Source organism: Diceros bicornis, chromosome 7, assembly GCF_020826845.1.
Source record: "Diceros bicornis minor isolate mBicDic1 chromosome 7, mDicBic1.mat.cur, whole genome shotgun sequence".
NCBI classification, from domain to species: domain Eukaryota; kingdom Metazoa; phylum Chordata; class Mammalia; order Perissodactyla; family Rhinocerotidae; genus Diceros; species Diceros bicornis.
In genome coordinates, this window is record NC_080746.1 from 58,485,414 (window position 1) to 58,513,187 (window position 27,774).

General features: G+C 45.8%; 2 protein-coding genes across 3 annotated transcripts; both read right to left on the reverse strand.

Moving 5' to 3' along the window:
- LOC131408688 (folate receptor gamma-like) lies at nucleotides 1–5,039 on the reverse strand. The gene is made up of 4 exons (XM_058545726.1): nucleotides 4,485–5,039; nucleotides 846–1,034; nucleotides 609–744; nucleotides 1–459 (listed from the first exon to the last, which is right to left on the reverse strand). The coding sequence occupies exons 1-4, from the start codon at nucleotides 4,650–4,652 to the stop codon at nucleotides 173–175; spliced, it is 780 nt and encodes a 259-aa protein (XP_058401709.1). The 5' UTR covers nucleotides 4,653–5,039; the 3' UTR covers nucleotides 1–172.
- A 7,823-nt stretch (nucleotides 5,040–12,862) lies between these two features.
- LOC131408678 (folate receptor alpha-like) lies at nucleotides 12,863–27,134 on the reverse strand. 2 transcript variants are annotated; one of them, XM_058545710.1, is made up of 5 exons: nucleotides 26,998–27,134; nucleotides 23,669–23,840; nucleotides 13,697–13,885; nucleotides 13,413–13,548; nucleotides 12,863–13,269 (listed from the first exon to the last, which is right to left on the reverse strand). In XM_058545710.1, exons 2-5 carry the CDS (start codon nucleotides 23,819–23,821, stop codon nucleotides 12,986–12,988), a joined length of 762 nt encoding a protein of 253 aa, XP_058401693.1. In that variant the 5' UTR covers nucleotides 23,822–23,840; nucleotides 26,998–27,134; the 3' UTR covers nucleotides 12,863–12,985. The 2 variants fall into 2 exon arrangements, with proteins under 2 accessions (XP_058401693.1, XP_058401692.1); XM_058545709.1 differs by having other exon boundaries at nucleotides 23,669–23,829; nucleotides 26,998–27,133.
- Nucleotides 27,135–27,774: the final 640 nt, after the last annotated feature.

The window sequence follows — 27,774 nt, forward strand, 5'->3', positions numbered from 1 at the left end:
TCTGTCTATTAGAACAGGCTGTCAGAGGAACCCCATAGGACGCATCTTGGATCAGGAATGACCAGGGCATTGTGAGGCCCCCTCATCTTCGAGAGGTGAGCTGGGCTGAGCCGAGGTGACCCAGGTTGGGTACAGGCAAGGAAGATGTCCACGTGTCAGCAGTGGGAGCAGCTTAGCCAAGGAGCTGGAGGTGCAGCATCAGGGCCAGGCTGAGCAGGAGAGGCCCAGTCCCATGAGGCACGGCCCCGGCAGTCATGGCCTCAGCATAGAACCTCGCCACCTCCTCGTTGGGGTTGCCCTGGGCCGGGTCGAACCACATCTGGATGCAGCGGCCGCTCCCTCGGCTGTACGTGCTGACCTTGTAGGAGTGACTCCAGAGCTCCTCACACAGGGCTGCGGGCGTGGGAAAGTAGGACTCAAACAGGCGGCAGGTGGCCTCCGCTGGACACTTGTTAGACCCTGCAGGGGGAGAGACGGTGGGCACAGACATTCAACCCCTGGGCCCAAAGCTCATCTCTGGCCACTCCCAGAAATCCCCACCCAACCCCAAATCCTCAAACCCCCCTTTTCCAAACCCCACCTCCATCTCCCCACCCCCAGGCCCTCACCTGAGGTCCAGTCCCAGCCCTCGTGCCAGTTGCTCTTGCAGGTGTGGGAGGTGCGGCAGTCTTCCCACCAGCGCTGACAGTCGTCCTTGCACAGGGGCACGTTCAGGAAACGCTCTTTGCGCCAGCTCTGGTTCACCTAGCGGGGAGGTGGGGAGGGAGGGCTCCTCTCAGCCAGGGATGTTGGCAGCCACAGCCTTGAATGAGCCTGCTGGGGTGGGGTGAGGGAGACGCCCGTACCTGCTGGATCCAGGGCCCCAGGTTGGGGGAGCACTCATAGAGGCAGGTGTCCTGGATGAAGTGGCGCTTGCAGGCGGGCTCCATCTTGCCGCAGTGGTCCCAGGTAAAGTTATACAGGAGCGAGGTGTCCTTGTGCAGCTCCCGGCTGGTGCTGACCGAGCAGCAGGCATTCTTCTTCCAGGGACTGCACTGGGTGGGGAGACACAGGACCGAGTCCTTCCTCCACCACAGCCCTCTCCTCCGTGTTCTGGCTCCTCTGCCCCAGGTGGATCATCCAGAGGAACACTCTCTGGAGAGGGCACCTTTATGCCTGTCCCTTGAGGACTTCCCATTTTGGGATAGAGGAGATTATGATCTTGGCTTTTAACAGGGAGCAACACAGAGGATGTGGGTGGGGAACTACTGTCTGGGGGAGCGATCATTATTTGTAGAGCTCTAAATAGTTTACAGTTATTTCACGTTATCCAGTTTCCTTCCTTTCTTCCTTCCTTCCTTCCTTCCTTCCTTCCTTCCTTCCTTCCTTCCTTCTTCCTTCCTTCCTCCTTCCTTCCTTCCTTCCTCCTTTCCTTCCTTCCTCCCTCCCTTCTTTCTTTCTTTTCGTTCTTTCTTTTCTTTTTTTTTTGAGGAAGATTAGCCATGAGCTAAGATCTGTTGCCAATCCTCCTCTTTTTGCTGAGGAAAATTGGCCCTGGGCCTACATCCGTGCCCATCTTCCTCTACTTTATATGTGGGATACCTGCCACAGCATGGCTTGATAAGTGGTGCATAGGTCTGCGCCCAGGGTCCAAACCCATGAACCCTGGGCCACCAAAGCGGAGCATGCAAACTTAACCACAATGCCACTGGGCCAGCCCCTATCCGGGTTATTTCTATTACTCATTTTGTATCCAGCCAACATTAACTGAATGCTTATTATACATCAGGCACTGTGCTGGATGCTGAAAATATGCAGTGAACAAAACAGATCAAATCTCCTCCCTCATGGAGCTTATGGTTTTAGTCAGGGGTGGGGGAAGGCAAAGAACACCATAGGCGTAGAAAACAGCAGGTGCAAAGTCCCCGGGAGTTTTGCACTTTATCTTGTCAACCATCCAGTAAAAACAGAGTTTAATTTTTACAGAGTTTAAGTAAGCTGCACCCCTAGTAAATGGTGGGGTTAAGATTTTAACTCAGGACAGGGCAGAGAGGAGCCTGGCCCCAGGTTGTGGTGGGGGGCGGAGGTGTAGGGGCCTGGTCTGTCACTCCCAGGGTCTGGAACCCCAGGCTAGGGGATTCCAGATAGGTCTTGAAAGCAGTAGGGAACAGAAGGGTGATGGCCTGCACACAGGCCTGAACATGGACCTGACAAAATGTGGGAGACAATCCTAGAGATGTCAATTCAAGGTGGAAGTGGTGGAAATTTCTCTTTAGAAATCACTCTTTGGCCATCCCGGTGACTTAATTGTTAAGTTCACGTGCTCTGCTTAGGCAGCCCAGTGTTCCCGGGTTCAGTTCGTGGGTTCGGATCTTGGGCGTGCACCTACACACCGCTCATCAAGCCATGCTGTGGCAGCCTCCCACACACAAAATAGAGGAAGATTGGCATGGATGTTGGCTCAGGGACGATCTTCCTCAAGCAAAAAGAGGACGATTGGAAACAGATGTTAGCTCAGGGCCAATCTTCTTCACCAAAAAACTAAATAAATAAATAAAATTCAAATTAAAAATCCACTCAGTAAAAAAAAAAGAACAAAGAAATCACTCTAGGCTGGGACTCAAGAGCTGAGCAAGCGTGAGCCAATTGATTAAAATCTCAGATGAACTCTAGTGCCCGGGGTCAGGCGGGAGGGGATGTGACAGGTCTGGGCACTCAGGAAACACTAAGGAAAATCCACAAGAGTGGGGCCAAACCTACCCCTCTCCAACAACCCAGCCCACGCCCAGCGCCACTATCACAGAACACGCTGCCAGGCCTCCCTGCTTCCCGCATGCTCCTCCTCAGACGCCCCAACTCTTGGTTGCCCTGCAAATCCCCAGGCACTTCATCCCTGACCTGCCAGCCATGGTCAGTGGTTTCTGCCTCCGAAAGTGTTCATTAACATAAGGACAAGCACTTCCTGGCCTATAGTAGGTGCTCAACAAAAACAGCCACTCCCATGTAGGTCATGTCACTCAGAAGTACAATCATCTGCCTCCCTCAGACGTCTGTGTCTGCACCATTTGTTGGCAAAGAGGCAGTGCTCCAGAGAGTTCTTCAAAGCGCCCTTTATTTATTTATTTTTAAGATTTTATTTATTTATTTATTTTCCCCCCAAAGCCCCAGTAGATAGTTGTATGTCATAACTGCACATCCTTCTAGTTGCTGTATGTGGGGCACGGCCTCAGCATGGCCGGAGAAGCGGTGCGTCGGTGCGCGCCCGGGATCCGAACCCGGGCTGCCAGCAGCGGAGCGCACGCACTTAACCGCTAAGCCACGGGGCCGGCCCTCAAAGCGCCCTTTAGAACTCAAAAGTTCTGTGAATGAATTGGTGAATACAGACTTTCAGTCAAGGAAGATGAGAAAGTTCTGGAGATGGAGTGTGGTGATGGTTGCACAACATGTCAATGTACTCAATTCCAGTAACTTAGAAAGAATGAAAATGGCAAATTTTATGTTACATGTATTGTACCACACGCACACAAGGCAAATGAAATGTTGGAAATGACTCAGAAGTGATGAAGCCCCTGGGCTTCCCTCTTTCCCTTCAAGCCCCTGGAGTCAGTCCACGCCCCAGTCTTTCCCTGAGAACATCCCCAGCCCTCTCGCAATGTGAAAGTCTGTGGGGAGCAGAGGAGGAGACCAGAAGGAATGAAAGATCGGCATCTGTCCTGAGCCTGGAGGTCAGCTTCAAGCTCAGATTCCCTGAACTGCTTCAGGGCCTTACCTATGAAATGGGGACCTGGCCTCACCTCCCCGTCTCTGTGGGCAGCAGCATCCTTGGCTCTGGCCACACCAGACTTGCCACTGCTTCTGCTGTTATCTTCCGACCCGTGTTCACGCTGTCCTCTGCTAGGCTGCCCTTTCCTGCCTTGCCTTCCTGGAAAATTCTTACTCATCCTCCAAGGCCAAGGCCAACGGCCCCTGTCCTGGGAAGTCTCCCCAGAGTATCTGACTTGTCACTGTCTCTTCAGGACCTAACGGTGATGGGAGACCTGGCCTGTTTGTACCTGTTTGCTGCATCGTGCCATGAGGGACCTGTCTCCCCTTCTACCTTGCCTTTGAGCTCCGTGAGCTGGCACATAATTAAGGTTGGGGAAGGTACCATCAGTCCCTCTCTTGGCCCCTGCTAGTGATTGGCCTCTCATTCCACTTGTACCTGTGCCCTCTCTGGGCCTATTTCCTCATTTGTATAAGGAGAGACCACCACCCCTCTACCAAGTAGGCCTTTTGGGCATATTCACCAACCAGGTGTGAGGAAAGAACTTGGCCCATAGTGGGGGCTAAATAAATGGTCCCCCCATTATTGTAGATTTGCTAGCCTCCTGGGGGAGGCCCTCCAGGTTCACCTCAGCCATCCTCCAGCCTCCATCACCCGCCAAAGCTGATCTTCTCATTCCTCCAACTTCTTCCCTTTTTAGGGTCAGCCCTCTCCCCCACCCCAGTCCCTACACCATCCTCACCTGGTCATGCAGCTTGTCCTCAGGGCCTGGCTTTGTCTTGTGGTGCTTGGCATCCATGCAGACGTTGAGCAGGTCCGTCCTGGCCCGTGGAGTCCTGGGCTGGCCACCCCATGCAGCGGCCACCAAAGCCACAAGCAGCAACTGTGTCCCCTGCCAGGCCATGTCCATCTGTTCCTGCTAGGAAGCCACAGTCAGAGGTGGACAAGGTCTGAGAGAAAGGCAGTAAATGTAAGACTGTCAGCCAGATTTCCTGTCTCCCTCCCAAGCCAGATCTTCTGCTCCCTCCACCCAGTTTACCCCACAGGGCAGCTGAGCTGAGCAATGAAGGGCGGGTAGAAGTCTGGGCCAGGAGGCAGCAATCCCTCCCACCGCCCCCACCAGGGCGCTTCAACACTAGCTTGCTCTGTGACCTTGGAGGGAGTCACCACCTCTCTCTGGACCTCCCCTTCTGGATTTCACCATCCAGTATTTCATCCACAGTCAGAGGGCCCTGCCAGCTGGACAGGTTATCTCAAATCTGCACCAGAGGAAACACAGGGCATGTCCTGCTGGCAGGGATGGGGAGTGAGAGGAATGGGCACTAGCCAGCCTTGGGGCTTCTGCTTCAACAGCGCATCCCCGCTCACCCAAGGCAGCCTAGGTTTAGGTGCCCAGAGGCTGCCCGTGGGGCAGATACGGAAGCTGAACCAGGGCCAGGTGAAGGCCCCTGAGCCGTTCAGTTATTGCTCAGGGTCCTGGACGAGGTGCCACAGGAGTTGATGGGGAGGTGGGGGGCAATGTGGAGAGCCAGCAAGAGTGCAGGCGCAGAGAGGCAGACTCCAGTTCCCCCCACACCAGGGTCTTGGGGAGTTCCCCAGGCAGAGTCAGGCCTAGAGCCAGGAGAAGGCCAACAGGTAAGGGGCATGTGAAGAAGGAACTGAGCCAGAGCAGTGGGCAGTGGGGACACTGGAGGAAACGTCACCAGAGAAACCAGCCTTCCAGGAATCCTGGGGAGACCCCACCTTGCCTCCTGCCTCTCATCCCCACTTTTCTTCCCTGTCTTACACCTACCACTGGCCTCAGTCCACCTGGGAAGGTAGCATGTCTCCCCACCATCCCACCCCATTTTATAAAGCCCATCCTGAGTGCTAGATCAGCCTCCCTGTCAGGGAAAGTGGGCCAACTCTTTCTAGGAAACAGCTCAATTGTCTTTCAATAAGGGGACATTAAATCAGTTATTGTGCATCTACCCAACGGGATTTAACCTGGTAAAAGAATGAGAAAGCTCTTGATGTACAAATATGGAAAAAATCTCCAAGCATATTGTTAAGTGAAGGAAGAAAGGTACAGAAGGGCATCGATAGCATGCAATCTTTTGTGTAAAAAAGGAGTAGGGAGAACATATGTGTTTGCATAAGAAAATGCTGGAAAGGTACAAAGAAATTTAAAAAGTGGTTGCTTGAGGGGAGGGCACAGGATTAGGGATGAGACTCTGTAAACCTTTCTAGTCTCTTTTGATTTTGAGCCATGTGAATGTATACTTCATTTAAATATAATGTGGGGGCCATCCTGGTGGCATAGTGGTTAAGTTCGCACACTCTGTTTCCATGGCCCAGCGCTCACAGGTTCATATCCCTGGCACAGACCTGCACCACTCATCAAGCCATGCTGTGGCAGCATCCCACATACAAAATAGAGAAATATTGGCACAAATGTTAGCTCAGGGCCAATCTTCCTCACAAAAAACAAACAAACAAACAAAAACATTAAGTTTACAGAAATAAAGAGAAAAGTCATTTATTTAAATAAATTCATTAAAAAAATAAGTTGATGGAGAAGACTAACTCTCTTTCCCCAGGTTCTCGTATGTTCTCCTCAAAGTAGACGTCAACTGGTACCTCATGAAATACAGCAGTCCCCAGCAGGTTCATGCTCTGCTGTATTACACCCCAATGAGAATTCTTCTCTCTTTCATCTGATATTGGACATTAATAGGTTCACTAGATCATTTGGTTCTGTCAACAAGGAGTTTCTCTCCTCTCCTTTGTTTTCCTAAAGATCCTGCCATAATTGACTGACAGGAAAATAGACTCATGGATCTGACATCACCACCCTAACTAACACTTAGATGATTCAACCTGTCAGAGCCCTGAGACTTGAGATTTCCAGAAAAATTCCTGCCCCGAAGCATAAGACTTCTATGGAGAGAGATGCTAGCCCACAAACAGGTAACAAGAACTAATTTTAAAGGAATGAGTGAAATTGATGAAGGAGCTGTGGTTGTGGTTATTGTGTTGATATTTTTGGTAATGTGCTTCATGTTCTTTTTTTGAGTAGTCATATGCTGCACCCTTTTCCTTTCACTGGCTCTGGTCTCTAAGCCTCAATTTAGTAGACCATACTTGTGCCAACTGGAACAAACACTCTCTCTAAAAAAAAATCCTTGGTCAATGGGCCACTCTTCTAAACATCTCTATCGGTATTGTCTACACCTACACCAGGAGCAAACTCTCTCCTTGATCGCCATGTTGTTCCAACCAATCTCTCGAAGTTCATGATGGAATAGAGTTTGGCTCAGATGATAGATTTTTATGGAGCCAGATGTGAAATGCCTTAGACTATATCCCCTCATGGGCACACCCCACATATTCAGAATCATATAAAATTCACTATATGCTACCATGGCAAAGGAGAGTATCCTACAGGCAATCATTCATTTATTCATTCATTTTACATAATCATAAAATTTATCCATTTAAAGTTTACAATGATTTTGCCAACTGGTGCAACCTTACCATAAATGAGTCTTAGAATACTTTCATCCCCGCTCATGCCCATTTATAGTTAATGCCTGTTCCCAGATCCAGCTCCAGGCAACCACTAATCTGCTGTCTCGATAAATTTGCTTTTTCTGGACTTTTCATACAAATGGACTTTCAGTTAGCATAATGTTTCACTTAGCATAATGTTTTTAAGGTTTATCCATGACAGAGCATGTGTTACTTTTTATTGCTGAATAATATTCCATTGTAATGGATACAACACGTTTTGTCTATCCATTCACCAGTTGATGGACATTTAGGTTATTTCTAGTTTTTGGGCTATTTTGAATAATGCTGCTATAAATATTCACATGCGAGTCTTTATATGGATGTGTATTTTCATTTCTCTTGTTTAGATGCTTAGAAGTGGAATTGCTGGGTTGTAAGGCAGTTTTATTTATTTATTTATTTTTGCATTTTTACCTATGTTTTATTTTATTTTTCTATTTATTCATTTTTTTTTTTTAGTTTTTTGTTTATTGCAGTGACATTGGTTTATAACATTGTATAAATTTCAGTTGTACATCATTATACTTCTATTTCTGCTGTAAGACAGTTTTACATTTAGCTTTTTTCCTTAAATTTCTTTTTTATTAAGACTTTATCTTTTTTGTGTGTGTGTGCGAGGCAGATCAGCCCTGAGCTAACATCTGTTGCCAATCTTCCTCTTTTTTTTTTTACTGACGAAGATTGGCCCTGGCCTAACATCTGTGCCCATGTTCCTCTACTTTATATGGGCCGCCGCCACGGCATAGCTTGACAAGTGGTGCGTTGGTGTGTGCCTAGGATCCGAACCTGTGAATCCCAGGCTGCTGAAGCGCTAAGCCAGTGGGCCGGCCCCTACATTTAACTCTTTGAGAAAAAACTGCCACACTGTTTTCCAAGGGGCAGCACCATTTTACAGTTCCATCCGCAATGCATGAGGGTTCCAGTTTCTCCCCATCCTTGCCAACGTTTGTCATTGCCAGTCTTAGTTATTATAGCCATTCTAGTGGGTATGAAATGATATCTTATTATGGTTTTAATTTGCATTTTCCTTCTGATTAATGATGTTGAGCATCTTTTCATGTACTTATTAGTCATTCGTGTACCTTCTTTGATGATATGTCTGTTCATTTCTCCTGCCCATTATTAGATTGGGTTGTATGTTTTCTTCTTATTGAGTTGTAAGCATTCTTTGTATATTATGGATACAAAACCTTGTCAGCTGTGTGTTTTGCAAATATTTCTTCTAGTCTGAACTTGTCTTTTAATTTTTGTGTGTGTGTGTGAGGAAGATCAGCCTTGAGCTAACATCCATGCTAATCCTCCTGTTTTTTTTACTGAGGAAGACCAGCTCTGAGCTAACATCTATTGCCAATCTCCCTCCTTTCCCACCCTCCCCAAAGCCCCAGTAGATAGTTGTTTGTCATAGTTGCACATCCTTCTAGTTGCTGTATGATGTGGACGCGGCCTAAGCGTGGCTGGAGAAGCGGTGTGTTGGTGCATGCCCGGGATCCGAACCGGGGCCGCCAGTAGCGGAGCGCGCACACTTAACCACTAAGTCACGGGGCCGGCCCATCTTTTAATTTTCTTAATGGTATCTTTTGAAGTGCAAAAGTTTTTAATTTTAATAATACCCAATTTATCAGTATTTTCAGTGATGGACTGTGTTTTTGTCCAAAAAAGAAATAAAGGATGGATGGAAGCTTTAATCTAAGAAATCTTTGCCTGACACAGTGTCTGGAAGATGATCTCCTGTTTTCTTCTAGAAATTTTATTGTTTTAGCTGTCACATTTAAGTCTATGATCCATTCTGAGTTAATTTTGTGTATGGTATGAGTTGAAGGTCTATGTCCATCTTTTTGTGTGTGGATAATCAATTGGGCCAGCAGATTTGTTGAACAGACTATCCCTTCCCCCAATGAAGTGCTTAGCACCATTGTCAAAAATCAATTAACTGTCAATATAAGCATTTATTTCTGGACTCTCAATTCTGTTCCATTGATTTATATGGCTATTCTTTGCCAGTACTACTGCTCCAGGAGTTCTGAATATGGAAAATTATTAGTACATTCTGCAAGCTAATGAATCCTCAGAATTTGAGGATGGCAACTACAGAAAGTGGGATTCAGACAAGTATTTTTATCAATCGATCAGAAACAGCACAATAGGCCTTTGATAAGGCATGTTGGATTGAGATGGTACTAATCGTAAATTTCACTGTAATTCTGATACATCTGTCAACAAGTCATATTTGTAAGTAATGTCACTGGTTCTGGAGAGAATATGATACACTGATTGGCCTTGTTCGCAAGACCACTAGGATGATGGCCAGTGGATGGCTCTGCTTTTCATGTTGCTATAGTTCTTTGCATAGGTTCAAAGAGTTGGTTTTCCTTTTTATCAGGATCTAACTAAAAAATTAAATTTGTATCCATGACCATGCCAGAAATATAAATGGACTGTGCATAACAAGGTCTTTGCAGTAATCACTAGATCTGTTGACAAACATTCCAATTGCCCTCTCCTTCCAGACACGTGATAGGATTGTATTTTCCTGGCCTCCTTGAAGTTAGTCATGGTCATGCCTTGATCTGGCCAACGAAATAAGTGTTGGGTGAAGTTTTAAGAGCCTGCATGGAATTCACCAAGTTCCCTATTCCTGTCTCATGGAGGTGTGGGATGAGATGGAGCCTCCATCAACTTGGGTCCCTGGGTGACAAGCAGAATCCCCCGACAGCCCACTGTTTAAGCACCGTAGCTTGAACAAGAAACAAAAGTTAGTTGTGCCACAGAGACATTAGGGATGTTACTGTGACGTCACCTAGCTTATTACAGCTGCTACAAATGATACTTAATGTGGGAACACTGCCTAAAAACCTGTCAAATCATTGGTTTTGGACCTGCTCTAGGAGTCTAGGCTTGGGTTCCAGTCCTAGCTCTGCCAGACCAGCTCAGGCCCAGCTGCTCTGGTCAGGCATGGGGTCCATTATCCCTTCAAGAAACACATTTACCCGCTCCACAAGGAGACAGAGCTTGTTCTCAAGAGCCAGATTGCCTGGGCTGGAATTCCAGCTCTTATGCAGGAGGTGGCTTAGCCATGTTCTTTAATTTATGTGCCTGTATCCACATATGTAAGATGCCAACAACAGTATCTATAGCCTACAGGAATAAGTACAAAGCATTTAGGATAGTGCCTGGCAGATAGTGCTTTGTGGGTATTAGCTGTTAGTGGGGTCTGCCTCTTGCTGGCCCCCTCATCTCTTCCCAGGCATCCATCCAGAATATGCTGGGCACTCCCATTCCCCTCTCTTCTATTGGAGAGTTGAGCACTGGGCAGAATAGTCAACCCTGGAAGGCTTGGGTCCAACTCAAATGATAAAATCCTGGGCTTGACTCTTATTCAACACAGTACTGGAGGTTCTGGCCAGAGCAATTAGGCAAGAAAAAAGAATAAAATGAATCCAAATAGGCAAGGAAGAAGTGAAACTCTCGCTGTTTGCAGATGACATGATCTTATATATAGAAAACCCTAAAGAATCCATTGGAAAACTATTAGAAATAATCAACAACTACAGCCAAGTGGCAGAGTACAAAATCAACTTACAGAAATCAGTTGCATTTCTATATACCAACAACGAACTAACAGAAAGAGAACTCAAGAAGACAATCCGATTTACAACTGCAAAAAAAGAATAAAATATCTAGCAGTAAATTTAACCAAGGAAGTGAAAGACCTACACAATGAAAACTATGAGACATTTTTGAGTGAAATCAATGATGACATAAATAAATGGAAAAGTATTCCATGCACTTGGATTGGAAGAATAAACATAGTTAAAATGTCCGTACTACCTAAAGCAATCTACAGATTCAATGCAATCCCAATCAGAATCCCAAGGACATTCTTCACAGAAATAGAACAAAGAATACTAACATTCATATGGGGTAACAAAAGCCCCCGTATAGCTAAAGCAATCCTGAAAAAGAAGAACAAGGCTTGAGGCATCACAATCCCTGACTTCAAACCATACTACAAAGTGATAGTAAGTAAAACAGCATGGTACTGGTACAAAAAGAGACACACAGATCAATGGAACAGAATTGAAAGTCCAGAAATAAAACCTCATATCTATGGGCAGCTAATCTTTGACAGAGGAGCTAAGGACATACAGTGGAGAAAGGAAAGTCGCTTCAATAAATGGTGCTGAGAAAACTGGACAGCCACTTGCAAAAGAATGAAAGTAGATCATCTTCTTTTGCCGTACACAAAAATTAACTCAAAATGGATGAAAGACCTGAAGGTGAGACCTGAAACTATAAAACTCCTGGAGGAAAATATCGGTAGTACACTACTCACCATCAGCCATAAAGGGATCTTTTTGAATCCCATGTCTACTTAGACAAGGGAAACAAAAGAAAAAATAAAAATTTGGGACTTCATCAGATTAAAGAGCTTCTACAAGGCAAATGAAACCAGGATCAAAATGAATAGGGAACCCACCAGCTGGGAAAAAATTTTTGTAAACCGTATATCTGACAAGGGATTAATCTCCATAATATATAAAGAACTCACACAACTGAATAACAAAAAAACACAACCCGATCAAAGAATGGGTAGAGGAAATGAACAGACACTTCTCCAAAGAAGGTATACAGATGGCCAATAGGCATGTGAAAAGATGCTCAACATCACTAATCATCAGGGAAATGCAAATCAAATCCACACTAAGATATCATCTTACACCTGTTAGAATGGCTATAATCACCAAGACAGAAAGCAACAAGTGCTGGAGAGACTGTGGAGAAATGGGAACCCTAATCCACTGCTGGTGGGAATGCAAACTGGTGCAGCCTCTATGGAAGACAGTATGGAGACTCCTCAAAAAAGTAAAAATAGAAATACCTTATGATCCAGCTATCCCACTACTGGGTATCTACCCAACAAACCTGAAATCAACAATCGAAAGAGGTTTATGTACCCCTGTGTTCAGCGCAGCATTATTCACTATAGCCAAGACATGGAAGCAACCCAAGTGTCCCTCGACTGATGAGTGGATAAAGAAGATGTGGTATATATATACCATGGAATACTACTCAGCCATAAAAAAAGACAGAATTGTCCCATTTGCAGCAACATGGATGGACCTGGAGGGTATTATGTTAATTAAGCGAAATAAGCCAGAAAGAGAAAGACAGACACTGCATGATTTCACTCATATGTGGAAGATAAACTAACACACGGACATATAGAACTGTTTGGTGGTTACCAGGGCCTAGAGGGATGGGGAGAGTGGGCACAAGGGGTGGAGGGATACACTTATATGGTGACTGATAAACAATGATGTACAACAAAAATTTCACAATAAAAAAAAATCAAATTATAAAAAAAAAAAAAAATCCTAGCCCTGGCTCTAGATTAGAGCTGTAGTGAAAAATGAAGTAGGTCCCAGGTTACAAGAATAGTTAAGCATCTGGAACATTCATAGCAAGTATCAAAGCTGGGAGCGGACCAAGTGTAACTGGCTTCAGTCAAAGAGAACTGGGAAGCAAAAGTCACCCTCCCATTCTGACCCAAGTATTTCACATGATACATCTGGCGTGTCTGGTTTATTCAAACTGTGGGTCTGAGGCCCCACCACAGAGCAGAGACGGAATAGCTGGGAGCTGTGGGGCTGGACAGGCAGGGATGTCCAGGTATCAGAAGGTAAAAGGAGCTCAGCTGAGCAGCCAGAGCAGCATCAGGGCCAGGCTGAGCAGAAGAGGCCCAGTCCCATGGGGCACGGCCCCGGCTGCCATGGCCTCAGCATAGAACCTCGCCACCTCCTCATTGGGGTTGCCCTGGGCCGGGTCGAACCACATCTGGATGCAGCGGCCGCTCCCTCGGCTATAGTTGCTGACTTTGTAGGAGTGACTCCAGATATCATTGCACAGAGCAGTGGGCGTGGGGAAGTAGAAATCGAAGGGGTGGCAGGCAGCTTCCACTGGGCACTGGTTGTACCCTGTAGGGAGGATGGAAGACCTTTAGCTACTGGGCCCAGAACTATCTCTGGTTCTGGCAGCCCCACAACCCCACATCAACCGGTTCTACACCCTCACCCCTTCACCTCCAGATCCCTCCCGCCCCTCCCGCCCCGGCCCTCACCTGAGGTCCAGTTCCAGCCCTTATGCCAGTTGCTCTTGCAGGTGTAGGAAGTGCGGCAGTCTTCCCACCAGCGCTCACAGTCCTCTTTGCACAGGGGCACATCCAGGATCCGCTCTTTGCGCCAGCTCTGGTCCACCTGGGAGATGTCAGCAGAGAACTAGGGCTCAGCTTCAAGATCCTTAGCAGCCCATCCCTGAATAGACCGAGAGCCAGAGACGTAGCCTGAGATGTCTGGGAAGCTCAGCTCCTCTGTAAAGTCGGGGGTGCAGAGGAGGAACCCGTACCTGCTGGATCCAGGGCCCCAGGTTGGGGGAGCACTCATACAGACAGGTGTCCTGGATGAAGTGGCGCTTGCAGGCGGGCTCCATCGTGCCGCAGTGGTCCCAGTTGAATCCGTACAGGTAGGAGATATCCTTATGGGCTTCTTGGCTGGTATTGGCGGTGCAGCAGGCGTTCTTCTTCCAGGGACTGCACTGGGTGGGGAAGACTAGGGACTAACTGCCACGCCCAGCACAGCCAGAATATTCCCACAGGCAGCCTCTGCCCTTTTAGTCCTCAATCCCCCAGTATAGTCAGTCTTTCAAGGAAAACTTGCTGTTGGGGATTCCTCTTCATGGAGGTGCAGTTAATTATAAAATCCATTAATCCAAATCTGTATTGAGCTCCTACTTAGTCTAACCCAGGCACTTTTCTAGGAACCTGGGCCACAGCAACGAACACTACTCATGGGATAATTGCTTTGCGAAAAAAACAAATCAGGGGAGAGGGATGGGGAATTGCAATTTTCTAGAATGGTGGGATTAAGCCTCATTAGGGAGGCGGCAGCACTTGGAGGTGGGAAAGGCAAGTTAAATAAATTGTGCCCCCAGAATAGTTCTAATTCCGTAAATACTCAATACATTCTTATTGAATCAATGAAAACCCACAGCCTAGAATTTAATAAAAAAGCAAAATATTAAAATGTGCGCTTTTTAGAGCCAGCCCTGGTGGTCTAGGGGTTAAGACTCAGCACTCTCACCACTATGGCCCGGGTTTACTCCGTCGTAGAACCACACCACCTATCTGTCGGTTGTCATACTGTGATGGCGGCTCACATAGAGAACTAAACTAACAACCAGGATACACCCATGCACTGAAGCTTTAAAATATATATATATGTATATGTAAGCTGAAGAACTTAAAGTCAAGGCTGCTGGAAGTATCCACAGTGTACCACCACTTGTCAGTCTGCACTGGCAGCTGTGGGCTCTGTCATTCAAAACCACCACATATGGGACTGTGATCATTATCTGCTGATCAGGTCAAAATGAACATTTACATATTGGAATGCATATTATACGCGACTTTCCTCTTGCTTGTTTTTTGGCATCAAATTGATTTTTTTAATGTTTATATAGGTTCAAGATATTAACAAATAGTTGTCATAGGAAAAATAGGCAAAATAGTTGTCATAGGAAGGAGACCTTAGGTCCAGTAGGGTCGAGAGCCACAGCAGAAATGTTTGCTAGATGCATGAATCAAGGTGCTTTGTACCCAGCCTCACAACTGTGAGAGATCCACTTTTTTTGAGCTGTTTAGGGCTGGCAGAAAAGAAGCCACTGTATGCATTGTGCACTTTCTCCTCTCAGATCCTAGGAGGGGTCAGTCCCAGTGTAAACTCTGAAATCAAAATCAACCCCCAGGATGAGTCTCTCCAGCATGCTCCTTTCCCAGGCTCCTCTCTGGGCCTGCTTCCTGATTTGTGTAGTTTGGAAACCCAACAGCCAAGAAGCTGAGCTGTTGGCATTGTACTTACAACATGGGGTACAAAGTATGTGTTAAACAAATAGTTGCCTGTATTAATGCTGATGGGGTTCAAGGTAGGTCCCCCCAAGATGTGCCACTCTGGTATGAAGATTATTTCAAGCTGAAGACAATAAAGGCTCAGAAGACTCTGGAAGAAACTGTGACCTCCCCCGCCCCCCCCCACCTGACTGCCTAAAAGAATTTAAGATAGAAGGCCTGTCCCCAGGACAGTTCATCACCATAGATAACTCTGGGTATGGATAGACTGGGAGGGTCCTTGCTAAGCCGATTTTTATCAAAGCTCTGAAAACCAAGTAAAAGTAGAAGTTACCCTTTGTCAGAAACATTTACATTCATAAGGGAAATCTCCATTTGTAAAGGTATCTCCCTCTCTGTACCAGGAAGAAGGGGGGATGACCTTATCTCTAGAAGCTCTTATCAGTGCGGAAGGCTAGGACTTAAATCTGCATATTCTTGTTTACTGTGCTTTTCTGGTAATCTCCCATAGCTGACTCCCCCCACCCCCAAAATTCTCCTTGGTCATTGCCTGAATATGCTATTTAAGATGAGAACCTCCGCCATTTGTTGAGTTACTCAGTTTCTCTGGTCTCTCCCATGTATACATGTTATAAAGCTTTGTTTGATTTTCCCCTGCTATTCAGTCTCATGTCAATTTAATTTGTAGCCCAGCCAGAAAGGACCCAGAGTAGGTAGAGGATAGTCTTCCTCCCCTTCAGTCTAGCAATGAGGATGGGATAAAAAATTCACTGGCTGGATGCTCTTCGCTCCTTATCTACTGCAGCTGAGAGGTCCTGGACCCCTGATAAGAGCTGGCAGGAAGTAAGAATTCTTACCACGTCAGTCTCCTGGATCTCTGCCTGCAGGGTCCAGTGGAAGCAAGAGTGGTGAGGTTGTTTTGTTTTTTTTTTTCTAAGTTTAGATTAGCAGGAGAAAATATTGATGAAGCTAGTTTCTTGGACTTAGCAAGTCTAGGAAATTCGGTTGAGTACTCATTGGGTGTAGATCCTTTTTCTCTCAGAGATAGTCACTATTTCTCCTTGTCTCTGGCTTTTTTTGTCATTTGTCATAAGACACAGGCATCTCTATAAGCCTGTTGTCTGAGAACATGCACATGAAGTGAAAAGCTAAGGGCATCTTGGAAGCCAAAAAGGCCACAGATTTGGTGGGTGCAGGTCCAGCAGTTAAGAGCCATTAGGACCCTCACCACCCCAAGAAGTCTCCCGTGAAAGGATCAGTTGGGTCACTGAATGGAGTAGATGACACAGGTCCCCTGCCAACTTCAAGAAAATGTCTCTGCAATGACAAAGTACTCTGTAAAGTACGCACAATCCCCGACCCTGTGGCACCTCCCCCCTAGGTATTATTCTGGCTCCAAGAGACCCAAGGCTTAGCTAAAGCTGTTAATGTGCATATCAGGTGAGATTTTTTCCTTTTGTCTTGTTTTATGTCTTAAGAGCTTGGCTTTTTGACCTTTCTGGTCTCTGCCATCTGGAGGATGCATGTACCAGCACGCATCTTGGCGGCAAGTCAAGTGGACTGGTGTTCCGAGAAATTCTCTTTGTTCAGCTGTGTCTGCTCTTGGGAGTTTGTCATAAGGGGTCCCATTTGCTTTCATAAGGGGCCTTTGTCATCTCAACCTTTGTTGTTTGTTGTGCTTTCTTATTTTGGGGAGTGATTTCTCTGGATCTTTTTTGGAGACGCCTGTTGCTTCCACGGTTAAGCTATGGTATGAGTTGCTGTTAAGATCCTACTCATCAGTGTGGCCAGACAATGGATCATTTAAATTGGGAAAACTTCTAAATTGAGGGAGAAAAAATTTGCGAGAGCTCTCATCATAATTGTTTTATTGGTACCTATGAAAAGGCCAAACTAAAAAAGGAAAAAAAAATGACTAGCTTTAAGACCCTGACTCAGGTTACAATTAAATTGAGAAAATGTAAAAGTACAAGTGTTGATAAGATTATAAAGGTTGGAATGTTTGAGCTAATTTTATATAAAGAGGTTATATCAACTTTGTCTGAGTATGTTTTAAAATGTCTGATTGGGAATGCTTCCCCTGTCCAAAATTATAAGACCAAGACCTATTGATAAAGTCCTAATGAAAACTATGATTAGAGGTATAAGCGTTAATGGAGTTCAGATGAAATTTTGTAGAAAAATTGATATATTTACAGGCTTTATATGAAGTGATTGTATCTCTTTTTTTCCAATTGTATTAAAGATTGTGTTGTGGGGATAAACATTGTGACTCACTGGGGAATGTTTCCCCTGCTTGATTGTAAGACAGCATATAAATCTGCCCTTCAGACTATGTTAATTAAACTTACAGAAAAGAAGATAATGGGAACTTCCCTCCTCCAAGGTAAATGGGTCTAGGGTTAAATTGTACACTTAAAAAAGAGGGCCTTTGTTAAATGCTTTGTGCAGACTTTTAAAAGTGTGATACATTGTCCTGAAAGTTTTAGAACATACAAATCTTTTGATTCACCTCTTAAGTTAAAGATCTCCCTGATATATTAAAAAAAAAAGCAATTGGAAAAAAATGTAGCTGGAAGGATGGGTCAACTTCTTTGTCATTCAAACTTTAATTCAGTTCTTTGGGGACAAGTAGAAGCAACTATCTTTGTCTTAAAAATCTCTGCAAGGCCAGAGGGATGGCTTTAGAAAGCAGTTCAAAGTTCACCTGTCTTTTGTCAATCTCAAAGCCTCCCCTGTTCCTCAAAATGCTCCTAAATATTGATTGAGACAAAAGATTGAGACATCAGAAGCAGATAAGGCACATATGCCCCAGGAACTCCATCTTGGAGAAAACTTGAGTGGTTTCTGTGCTTTTGTGATGGAGTTGGACAGGTAGATCAACCTATAATATCATTTGAGTTAGGACCCAATTTCTGAGAAAACAAGAGCAAAAAAAATCGTTGTGGGCCGGCCCCGTGGCTTAGCGGTTAAGCGCTCCACTGCTGGCGGCCGGGGTGTGGGTCCCGGGTGCGGGTCCCGGGTGCGCACCTACGCACCGCTTCTCCGGCCACGCTGAGGCCGCGTCCCACATACAGCAACTAGAAGGATGTGCAGCTATGACATACAACTATCTACTGGGGCTTTGGGGGATATAAAAATAAAAATAAATAAAAATTAAAAAAAAAAATTCCTTGCAAGACTGGAAAAGCAGCTCTAGAGGCAGTTCAGATTCCACCCAGTTCCTTTATCTCAAAAAGGATTATCATCTCACCTCTCCAGGAACTGCTATCTAGCCCATCACTAAGTCCTAGGACTGAAGGAAAAAGAAAAAGTAAAAAGGCCAGAGCAAAAGGGTTGTAAGAGTGCCCTTGCAAAAAATCTAGCATCTTGAGTGTCTTCTCCACAAATAATAGTAAAAAAAAAAAGCTTAAAACAAAGTTTGGATTCAGAACTAGGGAGCTTTGGGGGCCAGCCCCGCGGCATAGCTATTAAGCTATGCACACCAATGCACCGCTTGTTAGGCCATGCTATAGCGGCGGCCCATATAAAGTGGAGGAAGGTGGGCATGGATGTTGGCCCAGGGCCAGCCTTCCTCACCCCCCCAAAAAAAAAAAAGAGGAGGATTGGCATGGATGTTAGCTCAGGGCTGATCTTCCTCACAAAAAAAAAAAAAAAAAAAACTAGGGAGCTTTGTGTTACTGTACCTGATTCATGACAGTAATTTTAAAACAATAGCTGTGGAATCTCTGTGTATATGTGTCTATATGTGTGTTATATTTTACCTCCAGATGGTATCGCCAAAATTAAGAGCTCTGTTTAATTGACTTAAAGTAAGAGCTCACATGTCTTTCAAGTTAACGTAATATGAAATAATCTTTGGTGGATGAAAGTTTGTTTAAGTTTGTTGGTTTGATTAAAATAAACATGTACTCAGAGTTATCAGCACTGGATATGATGCAGACCTGCAGCCTGGGTTTACTAGTTAAATAAGCTCACATTATCCCTGCTAGAAATTTGTCAACATAACTTAAAATGATAGCTAATTTTGTCCAATGTCTCATGAAGTTTTCTTGGGTAATCTAAACATAATTGTTGGGACAAATAATTTAGATGTAAATAAGGCGAGTTTAAACCTTTAGCAATAATTATGTTTTATGACATATATTTATAACTTCCTAAATCTCTTTGGTAACTTGAAACCTTGAAGTTTGTCAGGTTAAAGTAAATGATAAAAAATTCGTTGAGTATTTAGATCATTTCCAAATAAGGTAAAATATGAAACACTAATTATTAACCATTGGTTTACCTACTTTTGGCTCCTTATCACACAGAAACTAAAAGGTGTTTTGGGTCTCTTGGTAAACATGTATTGTGCTTTGTTAAAAAAAAATCATACCATAAAGTAACATGTTTCCAGAAATTGTGAAAAGTGTTTGTAGGTTTGTCAGGCCATGGAAAGCTAATGTAAAAGAAAGTTTATAACTGCCTACTTAGTTTTTACTTAACAATTAAGGTTTCTAAGGGTTAAAATTCTAATATGTGATGAAAGCTACTAGAAATTAATTAAGGAAAATATGTTTGTATTCAAGGAAAGTAAAATGTATGTTTTCAGTAAGGAAGGTATAAAAATGAAAACATTTTTGTTTCGTTAAGAAAGATAAATTTGTCCTAAAGTACTAGAAGGGAAGAAAGGAAGTCATGGGACAAATTCTGAATGTAAAAAGTAAGTGACAGAAAGTTTGTGAAAGTAAAAGCCTGAGGAGTTTTATGCATGGTCAGGTTGGCTAAGATTAAACTAAATCCAATTAACTAAATGAGTTTTAATGTCAAAAGTAAGCTGGTGCAAAATTAAAATTTGGTCTTCTTTCTCTTAAGAGGATAATTTTCTTGAACTTTTCATCAGAGAGCTTACAAAAGGTTTTTCTTTACCTTTGAGTAAGTCTACCTAAAAGACAAAAAACTATATTAAAATAATTTCCTGTGTTCAAAAGGACTGAGGTCTCTCTATTAAGATTTTTTTGACTATTTTAACTCTCTGTTTGCCCTTGACTGTTTCTGTTGTCACTCTGATTAAATGGATAACAGAGCATTGTTTCACAGTGAGTGTTGTTTCCTTTTTTTTTTTTCGTGAGGAAGATCAGCCCTGAGCTAACATCCATGCCAATCCTCCTCTTTTTTGCTGAGGAAGACTGGCCCTGGGCTAACATCTGTGCCTATCTTCCTCCACTTTATCTGGGACACTGCCACAGCATGGCCCAACAAAGTTGTGCATCAGTGCACGCCCGGGATTTGAACCGGGGCCACCAGCAGCGGAGCGCGTGCACTTAACCGCTACACCACGGGGCCAGCCCCTAGTGTTGTTTCCTACTTGATCAAGTGTTTTAAAACCTTTTGATATTTTTGGCAAGCTTCCCCCACAAAAAAATATTCAAATCCTGAATGAAGTCTTTCTTTTGGCCTGGAAGAAGAAAAAAGAATTTTCTTCCTTTGAGAATTTTCAGAGGTCTCCTGGGACTCCTTAAAGAACTTTGCTCTCTTCCTGTAAGGAGGAAGATACTAAACTTATTAGGCTTAGTTGGTATGTTAAATTACATGGGAAGCATTGTTAAATAAGTGATGATGAACCTTCTTAGGTGGTATTATGTGGGTAAATGTTATTGATATAAGTGTTTTAAAAATTATGTAACATTCCCAGAATTCTGATCTGTCCTGGTTATCAGTCATAATTCTAGTTATTATCTTAAAGTGTTGTATGTCATAGAAATAACCAAGTTTCTTTGTCAGTTGTCATTTTTAAGTCTTTTGTTATTTACAGACAGTTATTGTTTTACTCTGATGCTTTTACAAATGTTTTCATCTTCAGAGAGATTCATGGAAAGGACTTTGACATTTACTCTGGAATACAGGGTTCTGACAAACTTTCAGATTATAAAACTGAACTGGGTAAGAAATTACAGAACTCTGATAATTTCATAAAACTGCTAACAGAAGATTAAGATCATTCGGGACTGAATGAACTGATGAGGATGATTATAATTTTTATGATTTTTCATTTGAAATATTGCTGATTTTTTTTAAATGTTTTGTTTTTTCAGATTTAAGGAAACTTTTTCCCTTTTTTCTTAAGCTAACTATGATTTATAGCAATTAGGTAAATTACACTGTTGTAAACAGAATTAAACATTTATCTTTTTCTCTCTACCTGATCCCTCCAGAATTTGGAAACTCTTAGTGAGTAAATATTGTTATTTTCATGGCAATATAGTTATTTGCATAAGTTCAATAAGAATCTCTTCTCATTATAACTGGAAACATGTTATATTCCAAGGCCTTGACTGGAATGTCATATTTTGAGAGAAACATACAGACTGGGATATGACAAGACAGCTTTTGAGGAATAAAGGTTGACTTTCAGGCCACTTGGAAACATTGGCCTGATACCCTGTTTACAGAAGATTCCAAGCAATCTCACCTGGGTAAGCAAGGAATGTCACTTAGCTGGCAGGTGCAAGGAACTTCAATATTTTGGGGGAAATTGAGAAGAGAGGAATTCACCCAAATCTGTAGGTATTGCAGGTGAAGTCTGATGACAAAATCCTTGGCTTGGCTTTCCTGGCCTCGAGAGGCCTTTGAAGTTCAATCTGAGATTCCTCATAAAAAGTTCCAGCAAAGTAGACTTAAAAGAGCCTATATGATCAGTTGCTATTCTTGCTGTACTTATGTAAATAACTGGGCCCAATTTATTGAAACTAGACTTATTTTACAAACTAGTCAGTCTCAATTTGGCTATCTTTGGTAAAAATGAGGGTGATTTTAGAGAGAAAAATTATTTCAGTGGAAACGATAGTACACATTTATGGATATAAGATCCTAGTTCTGTTAACTTTCTTTGAGGTTTTTGTTTTCTAACTGGACTGGATCCTGAATTCTTCTAGTCTCTTGAAATATCTGGCTACAAATCTCTGAACTAACGTTTTCCCATCATTTTTTTTTAAAAGATTTTTATTTATTTATTTTTCCCCCCCAAAGCCCCAGTAGATAGTTGTATGTCATAGCTGCACATCCTTCTAGTTGCTGTATGTGGGACGCAGCCTCAGCATGGCCAGAGAAGCGGTGCGTTGGTGCGCGCCCGGGATCCGAACCCGGGCCGCAGGCAGCAGAGCGCACGCACTTAACTGCTAAGCCACGGGGCCGGCCCGCAATTTTCCCATCATTTTTATTCGAAATCATTGAGAACTGAAACCACCCTTGTTCCTGAAGTCCTACAAACTGAAGCTGGACAACTTGATATAAACTTTGTAGAGATCACTATGATAGCGTGCCTGTTGCTGTGTAAACCACTCAAAAGGATACCTGAACACTCGATGACATCATCAAAGACATTTTAAGCTATAAAAGATGCTTCAGACCTTGACATCTAGAAATATTCTTGACTGGCTGTCCTCTGAACTTAGAAACTGGTTTATAATTTGCTCTGATCATTAATCTTGTTTTTCTTCTTGTTTCCATAGAAATGCTTCTTATTAAATACTTGATTGCTTGCTTCCACAATATACACCTAACTTTGGGAGCCCACCTGCATCACCACCTTCTAAAATGAACTTAACTGGACTGATCTATTACCAGGACTAAGAAGGGTGTTCAGTGAGATGGAACAATCTACCACTCAGCTTCTAGATTATGAAACTTTTCTTCACAGGAGGGAACTGATGGGGTTCAGGGCAGACTGCACCAAGATGTGCCACTCTGCTATGTGGATTATTTTGAGCTGAAGACAATAAAAGCTCAGAAGACTCAGAAAGAAACTTTGACTTCCCCCCGGCCCCCCCCCCCCCCACTAACTGCCTAAAAGAATTTAAGATAGAAGGCCTGTCCCCAGGACAGTTCATCACCACAGATAACTCTGGGTATGGATAGACTGGGAGGGTCCTTCTAAGCCCATTCTTATCTAAGCTCTGAAAACCAAGTAAAAGTAGAAGTTACCCTTTGTAAGAAACATTTACATTCATAAGGGAAATCTCTATGTGTAAAGGAATCTCCCTCTCTGTACAAGGAAGAAGGGGGGATAACCTCATCTCTAGAAACTCTTGTCAATGTGGAAGGCCAGGACTGCACACCCTTGTTTGCTGTGTTTTTCTGGTAATCTCCCATAGCTGACTCCCCCCATCCCCAACATCTTCCTTTGTCTTTACATGAATATTAAGATGAGAACCTCCGCCATTTGTTACTCACTTTCCTTGGTCTCTCCCATGTATACATGTTACAAAGCTTTGATTTTCTCCTGCTTTTCGGTCTCATGTCAATTTAATTTGTAGCCCAGCCAGAAAGGACCCAGAGTGCGTAGAGGATAGTCTTCCTCCCCTACAATGCAAACTGAAGGTCTCCTCAGGCAGCCTCCCTGTGTCCACCGTGGAGGGGCTTTGACAATTCTGTCTCCTGCTTTCCTCTTCCTCAGTCAGCTCCTCCCCACCCTTGACCAACCCTTGGCCCACCTGCTCATGCAGCTTGTCCTCCCGGCTTGGCTTTGCTTTGTGATGCTTGGCATCCATGCAGATATTGAGAAGCTCAGTCCTGGGCAGGGCTGCCTGTATGGCAGCCACCCACACCAGAAGGAGCAGCAGCTGTGTTGTCACGGGCAAGTCCATGGCAGTCTCTGAGGAAGAGCTGTGGTCAGTGGCACCAAGGAATGTGGAGGCAGGGCCTCAAGGTGTAGGAACAGCCCCAGGTGGGTGGAGCCTCAATGAAGCCCTAGGAGGGTTGCCCCACCCCCACACCTCCATCTTGCCAGCCTCAGTGAGGGGTGGGATCAGACACCACCTTCTGGGACAGCCCTTGGCTGGGGCCACAGTGCCTTCTCCAGGTGGTCGTGAGGATCAAGTGATACAACTAAGGGATAAGGGATGGGGTTTGGGCAAAATGCAGAAATAGCCAGGAAATTGCCATAGGTCCATAATCCCTTGTTCAAAATCCTTGGAGGCAAATGTTTCAGTTTAAAATGTTTAGGATCTTATAAAAGGTAATAAAAAATAAGGTAATACGATTCACATGCACTCAACAATCAAGCACACAGTCTGTGGTGAAATAGTGACACTGCTGGGATGAATAAAAACTATAATAACTTCACACTCATTTTCAGGGCGGATATTGACACCAATGACTTTGTGCAAAAGTTTACAACAAGATCTTAGTTTTGGAGCTCCAGATAAGCTGCAGGCCTATCTTAAAACAAAACAAAACCTTGGTTCCAGCCCTTTCCCGCCTCATCATTTGGCTTCTCCCAGAGACCCTGTGACCTGGGGAATGTCACAGGGCACAAGGCTTGTGGGGTGGGCATGGGCAGCCAGCCAGACAGCCCCTGGGGCCTTGGGAGGCTCCTGAGCCCCCTGCCACAGAGCTGGCCTGCGCACGGCCTTCATAGCACCTCAGTCCTCTGACCTCAGACACTGAGCTTTGGGAGGTGACTGTTCCCTCACCCCGCTGGTCACCAGGTGCCTGCTCTCCTAAAATGCTCGGCTCCTAAAGCTGAGGCCCCTTCCTGCTCACAAAGCTGCCCTGCCTCCACATTTCCCCATCACCTGCAGAACTCCGCATCTTGCCTGGGCCTCCTGGATGGAGCCTGAGCCGGGCAGCCTCCAGGCTGACTCTGCCCAGCAGGGCTCAGGGAAAACTGGAATTGAATTCCCACCTAGCTCTCCTCCTCCTCCCCCCCTCCCCCCTCCCCCCACCCCTTCCACAATCCAATATGCTGCTCCTCCCTTTATTCCAGCGTTCATTCATTCTCTCACTTGCTAATTCATTCATTCCGGGACCCACTCATCCCGCCACTGTCCCAATCACTCACTGAGCTCTGAGAGCACAGGATGAGTCTGTACCCTGGGGAACACCAGGTGATTCTTCGGATTAGGCTCCTTGGGGACACAGTCTAGCAAATTACAGCACAGGGTTCTGGATTAGCCTGTCCAGGATCCCAGCCCTCACACTGCACCTCTTGCCTGACCTCTCCTGCCTGGAGGAGAATAACTCAAATCATCTTGAGGCTTAGTTTCTTCATCTGAGGATTAAATGTAGGGGGGAAAACCCCAACAAATGATAGCCAGCTGGGCACGGATTGAGGAACCAGTTGGGCATGGGTTGAGGGATGTGCCCCATGTCACATGGCAGGAACCACGTAAGTCTGACTCGGGACCCTCAAATCGAGGGCTCCTTCAGCTTTTGTCCCCTGCACCTTCGCTGTGCTGAGGCTCTCATGGGGGCGGCCTATGTGGAATGCTGGGAGAGGATGCCTCGGGGAGGCCTGGGGGGCTAGAAAGCCTTTCCTCAGGGTCCACTGGCTCCCACCTGGTTGGTCAGGAGTTTTTCTTGCTGTGGCTGCTTTCTAGAATCAGAGCTCTCTTCCTCTCCGTGCATCGTGCATCACTCTGCAAGCCCCTCCCCTCCCTCCTAGTCTCAGCTTCAGCTCTTGGTCCAGCTGAGCCCCACCACCACCACCACAACAACCATCACGCTCAACACACACACACCCCAGGGCCTCAGCTCTGAAGCCCCGAAAACTCAGCGCTGTTCTGAAAGGCCAGAGCCCTGGGTTCTAGTTCGGGGACGGACACTAACTTGTGTCCTTGGGCAGGCCCTGCCCTGCTCCGGGCCTCAGGCTGCACTTCTGGATTCTCTGTGCTTTAGGCAACAGGGATCCTCCCAGTTCAGCCAGTCCTTTACACATGCTGGGAGCACCTCAGGGTGTGTTGCTTCTGATAGGGGCAGGGAGTGGCCTACCTGGGAGAGGTGGCTCTCCGTCTGGCTGGGGCTTCTGCTCTGCTCTACAGTCCCCTTGCCTTAAGCTAGGGCACAGGCGCGGTTTGGTGGCCTAGGAGACGGCAGTAGGGCAGGCAGCGGGAATGTGGCCCAGGAGTGGAGCCTGGGATCGGGCGAAGGCCACTCAGCAGTTAATTATTGCACTCGGGCACCGGCCAGGCCTCCGTGGGAGGGGGCAGAGGGTGTGGATTATAGTACAGGCCTGATGCCAGTCCCCAAGCCCCACTTATCCCATTTTCTCCTCAAAACTCAAGTCTGATAAAACCTTGGAGCCTGAGTTGCTGGGATCCATTAAAATAATCTGGCCTACTTCCAACACCCCTGTCCTGTTATACTGAGGAGAATGAGACCCAGAGAATCAGGACACAGCCAATTGCAGGCTGTAGAGAGCAAGGAGCTCCCATGTCCCCAGCTTAGAGAGTCACCAACTCCTCCAGCCTCATCAGCCCCAGGCATCGCACCCCTCCAGCTACAAAATCACAAATATTGGGATGACCTGAGTCTCAGCCCCCCAAGGCCCCAGTTCCCCTCCCATCCCCCTCACGTACTACCCACCCACCCACACAGGTATCATTGCTACAGCATCTAAGAAGCCTTCCTTTTTTCACCCTCTGAGGCCATGGTGGTACCAATGGTGGGGAAGGGGAAGGAGGCTGCAGATTTGGGCAGGAGGAGATGCTGAGCTCCCTTCTGTTGAGGTGCCTGTGCGATCAAAAGGGAGCTCATTGTAGAGGCTAAAGCCCAGGGGAAGGGTCCGGGTTGGATGCAGATGTGGGAGCCATCAGCCTATGGATGAGTGGAAGTTTAGTGAAGATGGGGCCCCAGTACCCTGGGGAAAGCCACAGGTCTGGGTCCATGGAGCACGAAGGGGATGGGGAGCCAGAGGAGGCAGCTGGATCTCCGAAGGAGGGTCAGCCGAGGAGGAAGGTCCTAAAGGGCTTGCAAAGAAATTGGCTCCCGGGAGACCCCCAGCTCGTGCCCTGCTTTCCTTCTCCCTCAGAGTGAGCCTTACCTGGAAACTGTGACAACCTGGGGGGTTAAGCCCACTGAAGACCTCAGCAGGTAGAGGTCTGCTGGAACCCTCGAACCTCCTTTCCGGCTTGGACAAACCCAGCTCAGCCTTCTCCTGACTGGAGAATAATGACCAGGTTTCTAGGAAAGCCTCAAAGTGGAAACTCCTCTAGGTGGGACTTGCCCCTGCCTCTTATCCTCCACACCTGCCCTGGGGGCTGACCATTAACTGGGTTTTATGGCCCCTCCACTGTGAGAGTGAGGTTTGGCCCCTGAGCCAGGCCTCTGGGCCCTGAGGGCTTCACAAGTAGTAATCAGCAAATGGGAGGTGAGTTGGAGGTGGAGTTCTGATCCCTGGGGAGTCCCTGCCCTTGTTGAGCCACAGGCCCTGATCTGAATCTGGGGTCTAGGTGCTAGGGCCGTCTGGCCAGCAGAGAGGGACAGAGTCAAGCAGTTGCCTTGGAGCAGATCCAGAGAGTGTCTACCTGGAACAGCATCTTAATACCAGCAAGGTTAGCCGTTGGAATCCTTGTGGACCCCAATCTGAAGGCTGCCCTGTGACCAGACAAAGATAACAGGAAGGTGTTGGAACCACATGGGTGGAGGCTCTGGGCTGCAGGAGTGGGTGTAGGAGAAACTGGAGCCTTTGCTGAGTGCCAGCCCATCCACAAGCAGTTGCTTCCCACCCACCCTCACAGGGTGGAAACTGCAGTTCCCAGGCAGCAAGGAGGGGCTAGGATTCAGATCTGAGTCTGATTCCTAGCCTGGCTTCTTTCAC